Below are 22,481 nucleotides of genomic sequence, written 5' to 3'. Positions count from 1 at the left end.
GACGATGGACATGGCCATGATCAATTAGTTAATTCTAATTGGTCTAAATAGATGTTCGAAACACCTTATGATCTATGGAGTTGGGGTGCTGGGATAGGCTTTGACAACGATTTATTGAAATAAAAAAATCCGGATATAAACCGGAACTTGCAAATAATGCCATTGAGACATATATATTCAAAACAAAGGTTGAGATAGATAATATAGCAATTAATAAAGCACACGATAATCTCACTACGCTGGAAAGAAAGGCAATTTCTTCCCTCAAACGAAACGAAAAAATAGTTATTCGAAAAGCAGATAAAAATAACACCACAGTGATCTGGGATAAAACAGAATATATAAATGAAGGTCTGAGGCAATTAAGTAGTGCTACTCACTTCATGGAAATTGCAAAATTAAACATAATAGAGACTAACCAAAAAATCAATACTATTATCTTTGAAATGCAAAGAAAAGGGGTCATGGATGAAATCACCTTTAAATATCTTTCTGCTAAGAGAGATCTCAAACCAGGAAGGTTGTATCTTCTGCCTAAATTGCACAAACTTGATCCTGAACTAATAGAAAGCGTTCAACAGAATCCTACGCTTTATAAAAATGTCAGAATTCAAGGAAGGCCTATTGTTTCATTATCGGGTACTGTTTTAGAGAGAATAGGGCAGTATTTGGATAAATTCATGCTTCCAGCAGTATTAAAACAAGAAACACATTTAAGGGACTCATTAGAATTTAAAAATATTATTGAGAAATTGCAGGTAAAACCTGACGCCTACTTAGTCAGTTTTGACATAAAAGAAATGTACAACAATATGTCCCATGTAGAAATGATTGACGCAGTCAAGCATGCTTGGCCTACGATAAGTAAATGTAAACATGCGATACTTTTGCCTCCGTTGCGATATATATTGGAACTTCTGAAGATAGTTCTTGAAAATAATGAATTTATGTTCAATGGTAAATTTTATAAAACTTCAACTGGAGTTCCAATGGGAAATAGTTTATCACCTGAAATTACGGATCTGAGAGTTTATGAAGTCTTAAATAGTATTTTAAGGACTTTTCAACATAAACAAAAAATATCAAGTCTCTACAGGTTTAGGGACGATGGCTTTTTTATTTACAATGAAGGTACAGATGATGAAATATCACAATTCTTTGAACATGCTAATAGACAACATGCACTTCTAAAATTTACACACGAGAAATCACAAACTAAAATGCAGTTTTTATTAAAATTAAGTATGTCAATAAAGGCTTTGATTTTGTAAATATTGCCGGTATATTTAACGACCATTCTGTTAAAGAACAAATTCCTGGATATTTTGACAATACTGAGCTACCTCTTATTTGTTATATTTACAAGAAATCTACCCGGAAATTTGTGTTTAATTATAGTCAATTGTGTAAAGATGTTAATATCAGTGAAAATACACCTACTTCATGTAATTGCAGTAATTCCGAATATATTTATGGACCCATTTACCATGTTATAACAGGAGATCTTAACATCGTTCAAGACCGAGAGTTAAAATCATTTCTCAGTAAAGGACCTAAATATCGTCCCCCGTCAATTATTAATTGGAATGAGTGTCGTAATATCATCCACGACTCACTCCATACTTACTGTATGAAATGGATAAAACGGGAAAAAGCTGACAAAAAATCTTTGGACTCTTTTTTTAATTCAGTAATAAAGATAGTTGATATACGTATTCAACATTTTAAAGAACATTTTACTATAAACAATAACCACAATAAACCTATTTCTCGTATCAAACATAAACTAAAAGAACTAGCCAAGGAATTTGTTTTTGTCCCGGCCGATAAAGCTGCTAATAATATTATTATTGTTTGACGTAAATTTTACATCGAGGTTCTGAAAAAGGAAATCACCAATTCACCAACATTCCAACTGACTCCATTTTCAGAAAACGAAATCTGTAACAAACATAAACTTTTAGCCTCCGCTTTACAAGCAGAGCCAAATACAATGAAAGTTCCAACTATGTATTGGCTTCCGAAGCTACACAAAACCCCTTACAAATATAGATTTATTTCGTCTTCAAGTCATTGTTCAACTACTAAATTGTCTATTATGCTTACCAGCACACTTGGTACAATTAAAAACCTTATAATAAATTGTTCAAATAAGGCCTTCGAAAATAGTGGAATAAATTACTTTTGGAGTGTCAAGAACTCGTTGGAAGTACTTGATAAATTGCATGCTTATATTGGTGATTTTGAATCTGTTCAAAGTTTTGATTTTTCTACCCTGTATACCACATTGCCTCACATTCTCATTAAGAAAAAAATCACACACCTAATTAAATGGGCATTCAAAAAATCAGAATGTGAATATATATGTTCAAACTCTTTTAGGTCATTTTTTAGTAGCAATAAACAAAAAAACTATGTTAATTGGACATGCTTTGATACTATATATGCCCTTGAATTTTTACTAGATAACATTTTTGTTCGCTTTGGGGATTCCGTATATCGTCAGATTATCGGAATTCCAATGGGGACTAACTGTGCACCACTTATTGCAGACCTCTTTTTGTATTGTTACGAGTTACAATTTATGACAAAAATAAGCAAAGATCCATCAAAACAACATCTGATAAACAAATTTAATAATACTTTTAGATATTTGGATGATATTTTGGCTCTCAATAATGACGACTTCAGTATGTATATTAATGAAATTTATCCTGGTGAACTCACTTTAAATAAAGCTAATACTAACAATGACCACTGCCCTTTCCTCGATCTTGATATCTATATCACTAACGGAAAGCTGAATACTAAAATTTATGATAAAAGGGATGATTTTTCATTTCCTATCGTTAATTATCCGTTTTTAGATGGTGACGTTCCCTTGTCACCATCTTACGGTGTTTATATATCTCAACTTGTACGATTCGCTCGTGTATGTAACAATGTTTTAGATTTTAACGAGAGAAATTTATGTATTACTGAAAAATTATTACACCAGGGTTTTCGATATCACAAACTAGTCAAAACATTTACTAAATTTTATCATCGGTATAAAGACATCATTCGTAAATATAGCTCAACATGCAGACTTTTTATACGTTCAGGTATTTCACATCCAATTTTTTATGGAAATATTCTTTATAAAGCACAAAGGTGTCAGTATTCACCTCATAAACTTACAAAACCTTTGAATAGACTTATTAAGAAGGGATATAATAACGATACTGTTGTCAAGTCATTAAAGATTGCATATTTTGGCGTTAATATTGAGTCACTGATAAGGTCTTTGCGTCGGAACTAAACACATTTATTCTTAAAACAGTTGTTGGCATGACACGGGTTATGTTCTTCTCATATATGTTATGATGGTATGATACTAAACCCCTTACGGGAAGGATTGTGCCTGATGTTCATATGATGAAATCATAATCTTTCAGTCAGTTTAATTGAAGTCTGGAGCTGGCATGTCAGTTAACTGCTAGTAGTCTTTTGTTATTTATGTATTATTGTCATTTTGTTTATTTTCTTTGGTTACATCTTCTGACATCAGACTCGGACTTCTCTTGAACTGAATTTTAATGTGCGTATTGTTATGCTTTTACTTTTCTACACTGGTTAGAGGTATAGGGGGAGGGTTGAGATCTCACAAACATGTTTAACCCCGCCGCATTTTTGCGCCTGTCCCAAGTCAGGAGCCTCTGGCCTTTGTTAGTCTTGTATTATTTAAATTTTAGTTTCTTGTGTACAATTTGGAAATTAGTATGGCGTTCATTATCACTGAACTAGTATATATTTGTTTAGGGGCCAGCTGAAGGACGCCTCCGGGTGCGGGAATTTCTCGCTACATTGAAGACCTGTTGGTGACCTTCTGCTGTTGTGTTTTTTATTTTGGTCGGGTTGTTGTCTCTTTGACACATTCCCCATTTCCATTCTCAATTTTATTTAGATGTGCTGGTATTCAAAGGTCTAAGATTTAGAGAAACAGGAATCTTAGACCTCACGACATTCCGAAAAAAGACTGAAAATTATCAGTATTTAGAGAGATCCTCATGCCACCCATCCTCTACTTTCAGAGGCATAATTAAAGGAGAAATGCTTCGCTTTAAGAGGTGTACGAACGATCCAGTAGATTTGCAAACACAGTATGCGTTATTTTCTGAGCGCCTCATCAAAAGGGGATATCCAAAAAATGAAATTAAAACTGTTATGCAGGAAGTGACTGCAAAACAAAGAATAGACACATTAATGGTAAAGCCCAAATCTGTATTACAGTCGCCTCCCTTGGTATTCTCCACAGTGTTTTCAAGACAGAAATCACACATTAAGAACAATATCTTAAAACACTGGGATAAATTAAAGGATGACGAAGAGGCAAAACTGTTATTTGATAAAAGACCTCTGTTTGCTTTCCGTAGGCATAAAAACTTGAAAGACATAGTAACATCAGCAACTCTGAATAATTAATATGTTGCAGACTATGAAAATAGATTCTATACTTTGTTCATTAAATTGATAAACAAGGTTAAGTAGATAAAGAGTATAGAAAACTATAAGTCAGACAGATCATGAGGTGTCGAGCCCCTAATAAAAAGTACAGTATTTTTATAATAAGTGTCACTATGCAATGGCTTGGGCTCCTGACGATGGACATGGCCATGATCAATTAGTTAATTCTAATTGGTCTAAATAGATGTTCGAAACAACTTATGATCTATGGAGTTGGGGTGCTGGGATAGGCTTTGACAACGATTTATTGAAATAAAAAAGACCGGATATAAACCGGAACTTGCAAATAATGCCATTGAGACATATATATTCAAAACAAAGGTTGAGATAGATAATATAGCAATTAATAAAGCACACGATAATCTCACTACGCTGGAAAGAAAGGCAATTTCTTCCCTCAAACGAAACGAAAAAATAGTTATTCGAAAAGCAGATAAAATAACACCACAGTGATCTGGGATAAAACAGAATATATAAATGAAGGTCTGAGGCAATTAAGTAGTGCTACTCACTTCATGGAAATTGCAAAATTAAACATAATAGAGACTAACCAAAAAATCAATACTATTATCTTTGAAATGCAAAGAAAAGGGGTCATGGATGAAATCACCTTTAAATATCTTTCTGCTAAGAGAGATCTCAAACCAGGAAGGTTGTATCTTCTGCCTAAATTGCACAAACTTGATCCTGAACTAATAGAAAGCGTTCAACAGAATCCTACGCTTTATAAAAATGTCAGAATTCAAGGAAGGCCTATTGTTTCATTATCGGGTACTGTTTTAGAGAGAATAGGGCAGTATTTGGATAAATTCATGCTTCCAGCAGTATTAAAACAAGAAACACATTTAAGGGACTCATTAGAATTTATAAATATTATTGAGAATTGCAGGTAAAACCTGACGCCTACTTAGTCAGTTTTGACATAAAAGAAATGTACAACAATATGGCCCATGTAGAAATGATTGACGCAGTCAAGCATGCTTGGCCTACGATAATTAAATGTAAACATGCGATACTTTTGCCTCCGTTGCGATATATATTGGAACTTCTGAAGATAGTTCTTGAAAATAATGAATTTATGTTCAATGGTAAATTTTATAAAACTTCAACTGGAGTTCCAATGGGAAATAGTTTATCACCTGAAATTACGGATCTGAGAGTTTATGAAGTCTTAAATAGTATTTTAAGGACTTTTCAACATAAACAAAAAATATCAAGTCTCTACAGGTTTAGGGACGATAACTTTTTTATTTACAATGAAGGTACAGATGATGAAATATCACAATTCTTTGAACATGCTAATAGACAACATGCACTTCTAAAATTTACACACGAGAAATCACAAACTAAAATGCAGTTGTTAGATGTGCTGGTATTCAAAGGTCTAAGATTTAGAGAAACAGGAATCTTAGACCTCACGACATTCCGAAAAAAGACTGAAAATTATCAGTATTTAGAGAGATCCTCATGCCACCCATCCTCTACTTTCAGAGGCATAATTAAAGGAGAAATGCTTCGCTTTAAGAGGTGTACGAACGATCCAGTAGATTTGCAAACACAATATGCGTTATTTTCTGAGCGCCTCATCAAAAGGGGATATCCAAAAAAATGAAATTAAAACTGTTATGCAGGAAGTGACTGCAAAACAAAGAATAGACACATTAATGGTAAAGCCCAAATCTGTATTACAGTCGCCTCCCTTGGTATTCTCCACAGTGTTTTCAAGACAGAAATCACACATTAAGAACAATATCTTAAAACACTGGGATAAATTAAAGGATGACGAAGAGGCAAAACTGTTATTTGATAAAAAAAACCTCTGTTTGCTTTCCGTAGGCATAAAAACTTGAAAGACATAGTAACATCAGCAACTCTGAATAATTAATATGTTGCAGACTATGAAAATAGATTCTATACTTTGTTCATTAAATTGATAAACAAGGTTAAGTAGATAAAGAGTATAGAAAACTATAAGTCAGACAGATCATGAGGTGTCGAGCCCCTAATAAAAAGTACAGTACTTTTATAATAAGTGTCACTATGCAATGGCTTGGGCTCCTGACGATGGACATGGCCATGATCAATTAGTTAATTCTAATTGGTCTAAATAGATGTTCGAAACACCTTATGATCTATGGAGTTGGGGTGCTGGGATAGGCTTTGACAACGATTTATTGAAAAATCTGTAGAAAATAAGATTTTAAAAGTTTTGATTGATTAAATATAGTATCCCTCTGTTTATTGCAAGGCTAAGTTAAACATTTTAAGTATATAACAAATGTGTGCGCAAAGAAGCGACATTATAAAAATACTTCATATTGAGAGAACTGGTGCGTTACTTGTTTTGTTTAGTATTTATATGTTTTATCCATAGTTTTTTTAAATTTGTGTTTAAGCAATGCCGTTGTCAGTTTATTTTTCGAATTTGAGTTGGAATACTCCTCGCAACTTAGAACATCCCTGATAGAAGTAAATCCAGAAAAGCGCTCCGTAATAATTATTTTACTTTTTGGAGAAAAAATGATATGACGTTGAGACTTTTAAGGTTTTTTTTGTATTTTAGGTTTCAGGAAAATTTATACCAAATCATCTAAGTATGTATTGCTAAACACGACACTCACAATATATACTTATGCAAGATATGTTCATAAGGAACCAAATAAATTATTGTAAACATACAAAAAGGAAAAATGTATTTATTTGAAATTTAAACATCATTATTTTCTTTTAAGAAATGTGCATAAAATGGAGAAAAAAACATTATCAATTTTCTAAAATTCTACTGCAACAAATACCTCGGATCATGTTATATCAGCAACTTACCAACACAATGAGCAAAAAAAGTCGTGAATGGATGAGCTTAAAATTGAAAAATTAAAATTGAAAACCTGCCATAGACACATTCGTCAACAATCCGACTAAAGAGTTTATAAAAACACCTAAAGGCCATGAAAGTGTCTTCAATACAACAAGTAAATCACACACTTGGAGGTGGACTTCAGCTGATCCCTAAACAAAAATGGGTACTAGTCAAGTGGCAAATGGACGTCATACTCAACCTCAAACCTGTAAATGAATTTAAATTTAAAAAACACCATACAAGACTAACAAAGGCAAGAAGCTCCTGACTTATGTTTGTAAACACTTTCCTAACCTTACAATATACCTATTATACGATAAATTAATCTTTGTCTATATCCTTTTGATACGTTTGATATTGCAATAACGGTTTTTGTTTAATGTTTTAGATGTGATGAATATTCCGACCTACAAACAAGCAATCCTGCATTTCAAGATCCTAACACTTCGTTACAGAATACAATCGGTATGTTTTCTTTTAAACAACGACGACGCTAGTAGTCAAGTGAGGTTTTCTTATCATTTTGCGTCCGTTGTCTGTTGTCGTCATTGTTCGTAAACTAGAATAAATATTTCCTTCTTTGAATCGTTTGGACTGTTTTGAATAAGATCCGGCTAACCATGGCGTATCTCGTTTAAATAGATGTAAGACGTTGTGGTATGAGTGCCAATGAGAAAACTCTGCAACCAAGTCATAATTTATCAAAGTAAGCAAGTATTAGAGCCTATGAGATAAATCTGCATCCAAGTCAAAACTTATCAAAGTAAGCCACTATAGGTCAAAGTACAGTCTTTAAAACATATCATTGGCTCACACCGAAGAATAGCGATACAGGGCTCCATAAATCTAGTGTAAAATCATTCAGACAACGGGAAAACCAACGATCTAATATATATAAAAAACGAGAAATACTTATGAACCACACCAACAAACGACAATTACTGACCATTGGAGTGCTGAGACCAGTAAAAACCTTCACTCTTATCTGAAAGAATAATGTAACATCATAAGATAGATGGACACACTATAAAATATCAATTGAACTGACATAACTCAATCAAAAGATATATCAACACATGTATACATACACCGAACGTTTTGTTGAATACAATATCGATAAAATAAGGGGAAAATAAACAGTAGCAACAGTAGTTAATACCGCTGTTACATGTTAAATAATGTTATCCAAAAACAATAATAACCTTTAAAAAAAATCCACCATTTACAATAATAACACAAGTAAAATGAAAATAACTATGTTGCTATGTGTACAGTTTAAACGGAGAAGGGAAATATGTTTGTGCTTAAAAAATAATAATGTTGTTGATTATAGTACGAAGAAGTGAAAATTTAAAGTCATACCAAACACTTATCGAAGTTGGTATATTGACGAGATATTACCCTGAATAAGTAAATATCAAATAACATATAAGGCATAACATATAGTATCAACAGGTAGAATTAACTTGAGAGTACTATGAGTTACCAATAGCTAGTTAAAGCTAAAGAAAAGTTTATAATAAAAGAAAATGAAAATGATGCATAAGACAATAAAATCAAGTGGTACACATCCAAAGGATGCAGTATTTTAAAGTTGTGGACGGGTAAAGAAGACATGTAAAAAATGTCAATATTCACCTCAAAGCTAACTAAACCTTTAATAAGACGTCTTTGTTAGTCTTGTATGATTTTTAATTTTAGTTTCTTGTGTATAATTCAGTGATTAGTATGAATTTCTCGCTACATTGAAAACACATTGGTGACCCATTGGTGACCTTCGGCTGTTGTCTACTCTATTGTCGGGTTGTTGTCGCTTTGACACATTCCCCATTTGCCTTCTCAATTTTATTATTAAGAAGGGATATAGTTACGATACTGTTGTCAGGTCATTAAAGATATTTTTGCTTTAGTATTGATTCACTTTAATAAAGGGTCTTTGCATCGGAATTAAACACATTTATTCTAAAACAAGTAGTTGGCATGACATGGGGTTATGTTCTTCTCATATATTTTATGATGGTATAATGCTACAACCCTAATAGGAGGGATTGTGCCTGATATTCATATGACGAAGACATAATCTTTCAATCAGTTTAAATGAGGTTTGAGGCTTGTATGTCAGTTACTCCTAGTAGTATGTTGTTATTTATGTATTATTGTCGTTTTGTTTATTTTCTTTTGTTTCATCTTCTGACATCGGACTCGGACTTCTCTTTAACAAACTGAGTTCTGCTATGCGTATTGTTGTGCGTTTGTTGTTCTACATTGGCTAGAGGTATAGGGGGAGGGTTGAGATATCAAAAAACATGTTTAACCCCGCCGCAATTTTACGCCTGTCCCAAGTCAGGAGCCTCTGGCCTGTGTAAGTCTGATATGATCTCTAATTTTAGTTTCTTGTGTATAATTCGGAGTTAAGGATGACGTCAATTATCATTGAACTAGATATAGGAAGATGTGGTGTGAGTGCCAATGAGACAACTCTCCATCCAAGTAACAATTTAAAAAGTAAACCATTATAGGTTAAAGTACGGCCTTTAATAGTATGCATATTTGATTAGGTCCAAGCTGAAGGACGACTCCGGGTGCGGGGATTTCTCGCTACATTGAAAACCTATTGGTGGCATGCAGCCGTTGTCTGCTCTATTGTCGGGTTGTTGTCGCTTAGACACATTCCCTATTTCTATTCTCAATTTTATGACTTGTGCGATTCTATATAATAATGTATCGTCAGTCAGTTAGGAGTCAACCTCTTTATAGTTAAACATAAACGCGGATGTGTCCTTATACAGCCTTAGTCCATCAGCTAGTTCTCAAAAGCGCGCTAGTTAAGGAGTTTGTGTTACACCCCAGGGTACCGCGATTTTTTTGATAGAATTCAACTTCATTATCTTATTGATAAAATACAAGGTGTTAGACTAAAACAAAAGTGTCCAAAAGAGGTTTTAAAACGTCCCTTTCAATGGTCCCCTCATTTACCAATCACGACTAAGTAATTTTAAATTAAAATTTTTAATATAAAGCGATTAAAAAAAATAAAGTAAAGGTTTAAACAACTAAAACCGATACAAAACTATCATATTAAATGTAACTCGGAAGATTTTTTGTTTTAAAAAATAAGTTTTTTTACATTAAAAACAATCCGATTTTTTTGGTTCAAATTAAGGCATATTTTCTCCTTTCATAAAGAAATTCGTTATACAATTACCCGTTTTAGTTAATTAAACTTGAGAATTAATCATTATGCAATGTTTAAATCATTTGTAGTATTTGTACATCATCTAAAATATGAATTATTTAATAAAATATATGTACATGCAAATACTCGTGAAATACCGGAAATCACCAAATTACCGTCTTTGATTCAGTATACAACATGTATAATGTATTCACACATAAGCATTATCAATTTGCAACTGAACACAAATAGTTAATTGTCGATTTATGATGCTTTTGTGAGACAAACTATTTTATAAAGTGAATTTTTAACGAAATATTTATGAAAAAATTACAAATTAAGGTGATTTTTTCTGCGTTCAGAAAAGGTGCTCTCTATCGAACTCAATACAGGTGTGCTTGATAACATTTTGTGTTTTAGCTATGTAGTGATTGACTAAAGATTGTGAAGTCGTTGAATCGACAAAAATTGCAATGATCGAACGTCAAATAGTCAGTTGTGGGATTTGGCAATACTTTTCACTTTCTCAGGTCTCTTAAGCTTAGAGATACAAAAAAAAAAATGGCTTTGTTGGTTTCAGTTTAAATAAAGATTCTGATAAATGTTGGTTGCTCAATGAACACGAAAGAGCTTCAATATCCTTAAAATGAAGTGATTTGGTAGGAAACCCTGAAAAATTCGTCCAAAAAGAACTCGAAAAGAATAACTCGAATGACGCGAGACGAAACTGATGTTTTGAAATTGTTTCAGACACTGCAAAGCTGTCCAAATCCATTTAAACATCTGAACAGTTATATGGCTTGTTCTCAGGTTCTGTTGCTTTTTCGGAGTTAATGTGCGACCTTCTAAACGCGTATATAAAGGGAAAATTTGCTTCAAAAATTCTCATTACGGAACGGCTTATTCAAAAGTCAACCGATATCTTCAAAACACTCAAAGGAAATCATTGATTACATAAAAAAAAAAGGAAATAAAAGGCAAGCAGTTAATAGCTGATAAGAACAACAAAACATTGATAGCAGATGTCAAAAAATGTCGCCTACTTGTCATAGCCCAGACAAGATAGTTGGTTATGCGATACTTTCTCCAGTTTGAATAAGGTCCTCTTCCTATGTCTCTTGCAAACTTTGATGGTACACATGTAATGAAAAGTTAAAATCTGTCCTTGGTGGTCTTTTAGAAAAGGGTCATTCCTTAGGAAAGCGTGTGGATATTTGATGACATGGCAGTCCATTACTAGGATACCAATCACTTTTTTCTATTTGGCAGTAATAATTTAAAAAACCATCCTATTAGTTTCGAAAAGAGGTCCCGCATTGATTTTGTCACTGATTAGTATCCCACAATATTCATAAAGAAATTAGAACGGCAGGTCCTTGGGAGTGCAAATCAGTACGATAAGTTCTAAAATATCACCACCGTTTTCTTGGGAATGGAAGAAAGGTTTGTTAGTTAGGGGAAACAAAGTTGCTCTTGTTGAATTCTTTGGTTTGGAAAAGAGTAAACAATACAATAGATTTACACTTGAATGTATTGATTTATTTGTATCACATGGAAGTATGTGCCACAACATATATGTTGAAAATGAAATAGCGTAGAATGGTTTTAGGCTTTTTTAAGTTTTAGCTTATAATCAAACAGAAAGAAGCGGTTAAAAAAATGTTTCTTAATGCAAAAACATGCAGCTGACAAAGGTCACGACTCCACTGTTAAAAAACCTTCTAACACTGATGTGGAAGTATTGGCTTACTGTTTTCACAGTTGCATATCAATTCGAAGATTGTTAGTCTGACAGATACATCTCCCAAATGCAGATTATTAAATGTGCAGTCGAGGTGAGAATGTTTGTAGAAAACTGCCAGGATTTCACGCCAATACAGGTTGTGATTCAGTAAGTGTTTTGTCTGGTAAAGAAAAAAAGCAAAACATTCGGCTTTTTGACACGTTATGTGGAGTTTTCAGAAGGTCTATTCCATTTTGGTGAAACCTTTGAAGAGGTTGGCGAAGAGTTGTAAAAACAATCGAGAGGTTTTCGTGTTCTATATATGGCTACGAAATTAAAAATATCGATGAATAAAGTTCAGAACGTTTTGAAATGCAAAAGATGCTATGTTAAAGCACATTAATTAATAAACAAGCCAACTTTCAGACGAAGATTTGGAAATCTGCTCTTTAACACAACGATGGTCTGTTGCCAAACAGCTATGGTTAGATTGTTTAGAACGCTTTGGTCAGTATCAATTAGCTAGACCAACCACTAGTGTTAGATGCTTCGATAATTCTGATGTGTTGTTCATGTAAAGCTGGTTGTGCCAACAAAAGATGTTCATGTGTTTAACAAGGTTTATTCTGAATAGATAGTTGTATGTAAATGCTCGAAAGCTTGTAGATATAAGGATGATCAAATCGTTGATATTGCTAACGATGACGATGAAGATGATGGAAATGATGATAATGATAATTCGGTAGATGCAGGTGACCAAACTGATGATGATTCTATTGATTGACCTTCTGCGTGACCTTAACATCTGGTGACACGGTTGTTATAAAAATCTTTAAAAAATAGAGATCTAGAAATCCTGACAGTTTTGTGTGTTTTAATATGCTTTTTATTTCATGAATGTGATGTATAAATTTGTGACAGAATCGTGCATTTCTGGTTGCTTATGTTTGTGTTTGTTGTTGATTCTATGATTTTGTATCATACCTTTAAATAGTTTTTTTCAACAGCCTTAAGTTACTTTATGCTCTATGTTTCAATGTAAAAAAATATACCATTTTATCAAGAAAATTAGTATGTACATGATGTATGCTTCTTTTCATTCAAAATCATGACTTTTGGAAATTACCCTCCACCTTTGTTATTGGTCCTCTACGATTTAAAAAAGATATTCAAAATTAGCCCTGGGTTTTAATAAGATATGATGTGTTCCATTAAATAAAAAGAATACTACTGAGTACTTGGTTATTTTTACATTTTTCTCTTAATATGTGCAAAACAAAATGTTTGATATACCCTAAAATAAGTGCCCTTTTAACCCCTTTTGGACACTTTTTCAATAGTCTAACACCTCTTAAAATATTCTTCAGATATTACTCTTTAAATTTATACCAAAAAAATGCGGTACCCTGGGGTGTAACACAGAATTGAAATGTTGCCCTACCAGCTTATGGACAACCTGTTTGAAAAGAATACAGAGGAATAGGTCCGGTGAGGGCCGAATTTGGCCTCAAATTTCAGGTTCATCTAACGAAAGATTTTGGACACTTTTTTGTCTATTCTAATTGATTCAATTAGTCTATGTGAAAGATTTTAACTGATTAAGTAATTAAAAAACGCCCTGATTCAAGCTTGATAATTAAAAATCAATATTATGAATGAACACGAATGCGGCCACTTTCATTTCAGACGAAAACCGTCTAAAATTTAACTAAAATGCTAAAATTGTGAAGATTTCAGTAATTTCGCATGATTTAATGAAGCTTATACCCAATAAATGTGCATTGTATTGTAAAAAACAGACCTTAGTTATGTAGCAGAATCATTCAACTTACCGGTAAAGAGCTTAAAGATTACATTTTCACAATGTTGTAAAATTGCTAGATTTTTGGGCCAAAAAGGGGTCTTACTGAACCTACTCCTTCAGTTATGTTTTAATTTGCTGACGACAAAATCGATATTTGTGCCATTGTTAACTATATCCAAAGATCTCATTACAACATTGATAAGATTATCTTCACTACAATGATAGTGTAAAGATATGAATGACTTTTTGACCCATTTTTTGTGTTTGTCTATTATTGTGAATAGTCAATAGTTGGAATAAACTTTTAAATATCAACACCATGGATAAAATCTACAAAGTATCGACATCGTTTGTCGTCTTCTTTGATGAGTAATAAAAGCCCCTAAATGATAATGTATTTTCATTTCGTTGGTACGATTCAGTCCATTGTCTACAGATTATAAAATTCAAATTACAAATAAATTATTAACAGCACAAATAGTCAAAAGGACACAATGATCATAGAAAAAAAAATCATCTACACTTTTTTAAATTGTTCTAGATTGGTTTATAAACTTATTACCACATATGTCACGTATTCTCGTGATTTTTTTTAAATAAATGGGGTTTTTTTTCAGAATCAAGACAACATCAGGAATCCAGGTATGTATAAATATAAATATATTTTTCAGCGTTTCGCAATATAGCGGAAAAATACTGTCTTAAAGTTTCTATAATATTTTGTATGGGTCAATGATGTATGATTCGATAGGTCAGGTGACCTAATGTTTTGTTATGTTAATTTGTTTTTCGCGGGTTCGTGAAAAAATTGTCTAGGTGGTCATTCTAGCCGTAGACATCGTATAGTTAAAGTGTCGGAGCCGGTACAGCTAGATTCTTTGATTAAACAGCGTGTGCAAGAAGCTGTTTCAACCGCAAAGAATGATATTGTACATCACATGGACAGGATTATCAAAAGCAGTTTTGACGCTTTCCAAAAGTCGACGAACGAAAATCAACGACAACTGTCAGAAACACAACTTGCTAAGATTGAAGAGATGAATTCGGACAATTATGTGTTTAAAAGGAAGGGGAATGAAGAACAATTTAAAGTCAATTCCAAGGTTGCAAACAAGATGAAGGAAGCTAGATGTTTTTTGAGGGAAGACCCGGAGCAAACCGAACAGACCCAAAGGGCAGCACAAAGTATCAGTGAAGGTTTGGATATTTTACGGCATAGACAAAAATTAGTTAAATTGGCAGACCAATCTGAAAGTGGCTGGAAAACAGTGACAGAATACGAAACTCATAGTCTGGCCGACGACTGTGAAGATGAGAAACGAATCATCAGAGCCGAAAACAAAGCTGCACGTAAAATCAAGAGCGAGAAACAAAATAAACAACATAGATCAACCCCTTACAGTACCTCTCAGTCGTCGAGATTTAATTCCAACGCACCTAGAAATAATGTTCCAGTTCAACGCCCAGGGAAATGTTATGAGTGTGGTATTCCCGGACATTGGAGGGTAGACCATCAAACTGGTGCTTTTGGTGCAACTATGCAAAGAAACAAGATTGACAAGATAAGTAAAAATGTAAATAGTTTTGATAAAACTGTAGAAAACTTTGATAGTTTTGACAAAAGCACAATTGTAAAAGATACATATTCACAATTCGTCAAGCTTGATAACACATTTAAAAGTACAGTTACAAAGGTGAGCTCTAACGATTCACCGGTAAACAGGTTACGCAACGCGTATACTTATTGGCAAAGTATTAATGCAAACGACTATATTCTTAGTATTATTAGAGACGGTTACAGAATTCCGTTTTATACAGAACCTTAAAGCTGTTGTTTAAGGAACAATAAGACAGCATTCGATAATGCAGAGTTTGTTGAAACCGAGATTACTAAGTTAATTAGTCGGGGTTGTATATCTCAAGTACCCGAGTTACCTAAAGTAGTCAATCCTCTCACAGTTGCGAGGAATAAAGAAAAATTCAGACTTGTTCTTGACTGCAGGCATATTAACCCCCACTTACACAAATTTAGGTTCAAATATGAAGATGCTGTTGAAGCTAGTCATATGTTCGAAAAGGGGGACTATCTATTTACATACGATCTTCGATCGGCATATCATCATATTGAGATATTTGAAGATCACAAAACGTACTTAGGTTTCAGTTGGTTTTATGAACACGAAAAAGTAACGAAATACTACGTTTTTAACGTATTACCTTTTGGTATAAGTACAGCAGGATACATATTCACAAAGGTTGTTAGATACATTGTAAAATATTTAAGAGATCAAGGATTACAGATTATAATGTATCTTGATGATGGCATAGGTGGGGCAAGTGAAATTAGTAAGGCTAATTTCTGTAGTTAAACTGTGCGTTATGCTTTAAGGTCGGCTGGTTTTTTAATTGCCGAAGAAAAGTGTAGTTGGGAACCAAGTCAATCAGTTACTTGGCTAGGTTTGGTGTGGGACATGAAAGATGGTATTGTCTATGTGACAGAATCTAGATTGAATAAGTTGAAAGATACGCTGAATGTGATTATTCACAGGTTGGGAAAAGGTGAAATAAAAGTAACAGCCAGGTTTTTGGCGTCCATTATTGGACAGATTATTTCTATGAAAGGGGCAATGGGTCCAGTAGTACGATTGCGTACAAGGAGTATGTACGATTGCTTGTTGTATAGAGCAAGTTGGAACGCTCCTGTGCTTTTGAATAGCAAAGCATTAGATGAAATTGTTTTCTGGAAGGAAAACGTAGCCATACTGAATGGCAGAGATTTGAGTATAGTGGAACAGTACTCTTGCATTGTTTATAGTGATGCCTCCGGTATAGGTTTCGGAGGGTATGCTGTCAGTATCAGTGATACTGAAGTTATGGGTAGTTGGAATTCAGTAGAAAGTTTGAAAAACTCCACATGGAGAGAGTTAGAAGCGGTATATAGAGTTTTGTTGTCATTACTAGTAACATTACAAGGTAAAACTATTAAATGGTATACTGATAATCAAAATATTGTTTACATTATTAAGCAAGGTAGTAGAAAGGGCGATCTACAATTAATCGCTATCAAGATAGCCAATGTATGTAAGCTTAACAATATTGTATTGTTACCACAGTGGGTACCAAGAGAGGAAAACGTTAAGGCTGATCAGATCAGTAAAAGTGTAGACTGTGATGACTGGGGAATAGACCCAGAAGTGTATTCAGTTCTAGATAATTTGTGGGGTCCTCATACGGTAGATCGATTTGCGTCAGATTATAATACAAAATGTTTGGTCTTCAACTCTAAGCACTGGTGTCCTAATACTTCAGGTATTACTGCTTTTGATCAAGATTGGAAAAGCGAAATTAATTGGATTGTACCATCACCTTCACTTGTTTCCAAATGTATTCAAAAAATGAAACAAGAAAAATCTATCGGTACACTAATCGTTCCATACTGGAGGTCAGCTCCTTTTTGGCCAATTTTAAACTTTGGTATTGAAGGTTCGCAAACATTTGCGAGTTTTGTAGTAGACAGTAGATTGTTGTCATCAAGTGTAGTTATAAGAGGAAGAGGAAAGAACGGATTATTCGGAAAGACAGATACACATTTCCCTATGTTGGCACTTAAAATTAGATTTTATATATTTATCATTGTATTTGTTTTTTAGGGATCGGGTTGAAATGTACCATTCAGAAAGAGATTTTACAGTGTGGAGCGATCTCAGAAAATTTCACTCAACTTGGTGGGAAAATGGAAGAGTTTTTGTTACATTCACATAGCAGCAACACCAATTGTAAATATTTTTATTCTTTTAAACGTTGGGAACAGTTTATATCTAAAGAAGGAGGAAAATCTATTCCCGCTTCTCCAATTCACGTTGCGTTATATTTAACTCATTTACTGGATAAAGGATCGTCAAAAAGTGTAGTGCAATCTGCCGTTTACGGGATCAAGTGGGCGCATAACATTCAAGGAATTCAAGATCCGACAACAAATTCTTTCGTTGTGAATTTAATGGAAGCTGCAAAACGACAACCACACAGACCGAGAGTGAAAAAAGATCACATTACCGTAGATGTTTTGATAAATTTATGTTCTAAGTACAAAGATTGTAATGATTTACTTGTTATACGGGATTTAACTATGATTATTTTATGTTTTGCTGGTTTTCTTCGTTATGATGAAGTAAGCGGCATTCGTTGTAAGGATATAGTTTTCAAAGAAGATCCTTTTTCAATCAATATATTTAAAAGGAAAACTGACCAATATAGATTAGGTGACGAAACTGTCATTTGTAAAGGAGATTCAATTGCCTGTCCATATTTATTATTGAAAAAGTATTTTCAATTAGCTATGATTAATTATGAATCAGAAAACTTTTTATTCAGACCAATTTTCAGATCAAAACAAGTTTGTTCATTAATATATAAAAATAAACGGTTAAGCTATACCAGAGCTAGAGAATGCATAGTTTCTAGGTTAAAAAGTATATGTCCTGATTTAAACATTGGTTTGCATTCTTTGAGAGCAGGTGGGGCTACTGCAGCCGCCAATTCAGATGTTAACGAACGTTGTTGGAAACGACACGGTCGGTGGAAAAGCGACACTGCTAAAGATGGTTACGTAGCCGATTCACTTGATCATCGGCTTCAGGTTACGAAAAAAATAGGTTTGTAAATGTTGAGGGTTTGAATTTTATTTTTTATTATGTTTTATGATTTTATAAGTATCTTGCATTGTATTCATATTGCATTTCTCACGCCCGTTCTTTGTTTTTCTAGTCTGTCTGCACGGCAAAATGCATATTTTAGTTGAGTCTAATTTAGTGGCCAAAATTATTGTGTAGTTTCGCAGTATAGCGGAAAAATACTGTCTTAAAGTTTCTATAATATTTTGTATGGGTCAATGATGTATGATTCGATAGGTCAGGTGACCTAATGTTTTGTTATGTTAATTTGTTTTTCGCGGGTTCGTGAAAAAATTGTCTAAGTGGTCATTCTAGCCGTAGACATCGTATAGTTAAAACTTCCTTTTTTGAATAAAAAATTGTGTTTTTATACAATCATGATCATGATGGAGTACGGCATCATTACCCAGAAACGGTTCTTGCATTGCTCCGTGTGCAGGTTTCCAAACTTTTTAAGTTGGTTTTTCCTGGGCGGCGAGTGTCTGTTTATGACGGGTATTCATAATACGATATTTATCATTTGAATGTTATTGGAAGTTAATAGATATTTATTACTATTGTTGCCGGAAGTATATTTTTTGGTTCACAAAGTTTTGTGTTAAATAACTTAGTATAAATACTATTATATATGATGTATGCATATGTATATATGAGATTATTGTATTGTACTGAATTACAAATTTGATTAAATGCTGGCTCCAGTCTGTCTGCACGGCAAAATGCCTATTTTAGTTGAGTCTAATTTAGTGGCCAAAATTAGTGTGTAGTTAGGACGAAAATTGTTTCTATGTATATGTTTTGGGTTCAAATTAAATGAATAATTCTAAAATTAAGTATAAATGATTTAAATCAAATGTCACAACCAAAACATGCATTTCATGACCAAAAATGAAAATACGACAAATCAACAAACAACTTTACAGACCCTTTTTCTTAAGGGAGTAGGTTCGGTAAGGACTCATTTTGGCCTCAAATTTCAGTTTCATCTGACGATTGATTTTGACCATTTTTTAAACACTTAAGTGTCTATATCATGAAAGATTTTAACTAATTTTGTCATTAAAAACGATCCGATTCAAGCTCAAATATGAAAAATCTCTCAAATATGCCAAAAAACGTCACTTTTCTGATAGTTTTTGTCAAAAATGAAAGTGACCGCATCCGTGTTCATCCACTACCTTTATATATGTTATGTATTATCATAAAATAAAACTTACATTTCAATATTAAGGATGAACACGAATGCGGCCACTTTCGTTTTACACGGAAACCGTCTAAAATTTAACTAAAATGATTGAATTTTGCAGATTTCAGTAATTTAGTATGACTTAATGGTGCTACAACCCGATATATGTGCATATGGTTTACATTGAAATCTGTGGAAACCCTTCATTCGAAGTAGGGTTAGTTAAGAAAAATTGTTTTAGTTTAAACTCTGACAAGTTCAGGACATAATTTGACATTTGTTTCTGATTGGTTTATAAGAATGAACATAACAATGTTGTAAGTTAAACTCCGACAATATCGACTGGCGATTTTATGATCGCAAGTTTAGTTATTTGCTTACAGTTATATCTTAAATATGTGCTAATATTTATGGTCAATGTATACTTTAAAAAAAAATCAAAATCGTAGAAACATATAAATATTATTTACAAATCAAAATGTCTACTAAACTTCAATAAGTCATCAACACATATTTTGTGGTGTCTGTAAGAGATAGGCTATCTATTCATTCAGTCGTATACATTCATTCGAAGATAACATCTGAAGAATAAGAGTCTGAAAAGTGTTAAAAGGCTCATATAGTTTGAAATACTGAAACGTGCGCAATAAAAGACATATGAAAGAATTAGTACTTTCATCATAAAGGATGTACATTTTGGACAAATCTTTTTGTGATACAAATTCCAAAAAAGTAATATTGACTTTAAATATAATAAGTCAATTCACTTGAAACCGACAGTAGATTAGTAATGTTCATATGTCGTAGATCTAGAAAGATGAGACATCTAGGCAGCCGCGGAGCTTACGAAGTATCTCCTGCCTTGCATGCACAAACCGTGGACCTTACGAATTAACACTACAATTCAGGCGATTTATTATACATTATTAATAGTATCCAAAACTATAAGATCTCGAAAACATGTCGCTATTGAGATGAGACACCAGCTAAAACGAGTTACTTTGAAGTATTTTATTGATTGATTGTTGTTTGCTTCACGCCACATTAGCACACAAAGGCTAAAGTATTTTATAAAACGATACATACCCAAAACATAAAAAACATAAATTCCGTAGAATACTTCTATGAAGTTTGATTTATGTTTCATAAAAGATACAAGGAGAATGGAAACACTTGCATGATTAAGTAATAACTTTACAATACATGATGATTTAGCTAAAGTTTTGACATGCAATCAGGGGCGGATCAAGGATTTTGGAAATGGGGGGGGGGGGGGGGGGGGGGCGAAGTATTTTAATTTTGGGACCTTTTTTGGGCCTAAAGAACATAAAATGAGTGTAATATGTACTATTTAAACGGTTCCTGGCGTGGGCCATGTATATCTTATAGTTGCTGTAAAGTGTAAGGGTTGTTCATTTTTGATGCTGTATTCTCCCTATTAATTGTCTATCATATAATGATAGTATGGATCCAAAGCTATGTACTGATATATTTGATGTGGGACTTGTCAGTAAAAATGGACATGGACATTATCGCCGGTTTGTTGCAAGTTAAGTAATCATAACCTCACAGATTTCTTGTTGTTATCAAGATATACCCCGGGCAATTCGATGAAATTTACAATACGACCGACACGAGTTAAAAAGACAAACATGCAGTTTTTATCCAAATGTTTGGTTGATATGTTTCACCCAAGAAAACTTATGATATATAAGGGAAGTGAGTGGTTTCAAATCAACTAAAGGCTTCGAAATAGTCTGAAATGACAACGAATTTATGAATGACAGTTGACAAATGGAGACATAAACGCCACACCCAGCAGGCAGGTTACAGTCTGGTCTTGAAAAAAGTATTCCGGCCTTGAATATATAATTCCGGCGAAACAGACATTCCGGTCAGACATGCAAACCGCGGCCACAAAAAAAAATTCGCCCGTTTTTTATTCATCATGTTTATTTAATGCTAAATAATTTTGTTGGAAATTTTAGTTTTTAATAGCAAACAAGTGGACAAGACTATTGTTTTCAATCCAGATACGGCCAGACTGAGTTTTGTTTAAGGCAAGAATCAGAGTCATTTTTTTTTCTCTCAAATATCTCAGACTGCCACCTCAAATCAAATGGTTGAAATCTTTCTAGAGCTTATAAATACTGACTTGGGATCATTATTCAAATTTCTTATTTATAAAATAGGCTCGGGCATTTGGGATTAAACATTTTCGAAGCTAAATAATATTGTGGAATATTTTTCATGAGCGTGTAATAGTCTATAGAGTATTTACTATTACTTTCTGTTTGGTGGAATAGTGAAATAGAAGTAAATACGTTCTTGCTCAATCCTGTGTCGCTTTGAATGTTTCAGGGATGATTGTCATGACATCCTCAGCCCAAGCAATGTGTTACTTTAATTTGAATTTTAAAATGACCGAGTGACGTTTTTTTCAACGCACTGGTCAACTCCACCATAGCAAATCACATGACTTTGACAATCAGTAAATACCAGCTTTAAAAGTAAAGAATTGTCTTATAAAAATTAAATACACGGGAAATGGCAATGT

General features: G+C 33.4%; 2 protein-coding genes across 2 annotated transcripts; both read left to right on the top strand.

The window, feature by feature from the left end:
* The first annotated feature begins 15,500 nt into the window (after nucleotides 1-15,500).
* On the top strand, nucleotides 15,501-18,893 carry LOC134698925 (uncharacterized). The gene is made up of 2 exons (XM_063560605.1): nucleotides 15,501-15,642; nucleotides 17,719-18,893. The coding sequence occupies exon 2, from the start codon at nucleotides 17,802-17,804 to the stop codon at nucleotides 18,726-18,728; it is 927 nt and encodes a 308-aa protein (XP_063416675.1). The 5' UTR covers nucleotides 15,501-15,642; nucleotides 17,719-17,801; the 3' UTR covers nucleotides 18,729-18,893.
* On the top strand, nucleotides 16,540-17,718 carry LOC134699037 (uncharacterized). Its single transcript, XM_063560724.1, has one exon. It carries the CDS (start codon nucleotides 16,540-16,542, stop codon nucleotides 17,716-17,718), a length of 1,179 nt encoding a protein of 392 aa, XP_063416794.1.
* Nucleotides 18,894-22,481: the final 3,588 nt, after the last annotated feature.

Source organism: Mytilus trossulus, unplaced genomic scaffold, assembly GCF_036588685.1.
Source record: "Mytilus trossulus isolate FHL-02 unplaced genomic scaffold, PNRI_Mtr1.1.1.hap1 h1tg000024l__unscaffolded, whole genome shotgun sequence".
NCBI lineage: Eukaryota > Metazoa > Mollusca > Bivalvia > Mytilida > Mytilidae > Mytilus > Mytilus trossulus.
This window is presented reverse-complemented; position numbering and strand designations above follow the sequence as displayed.

Bases quoted from the DNA above. Each gene is read 5' to 3' on its own strand.
- LOC134699037 (XM_063560724.1), top strand. From the start codon at position 16,540: ATGAAAGATGGTATTGTCTATGTGACAGAATCTAGATTGAATAAGTTG.
- LOC134698925 (XM_063560605.1), top strand. From the start codon at position 17,802: ATGGAAGAGTTTTTGTTACATTCACATAGCAGCAACACCAATTGTAAA.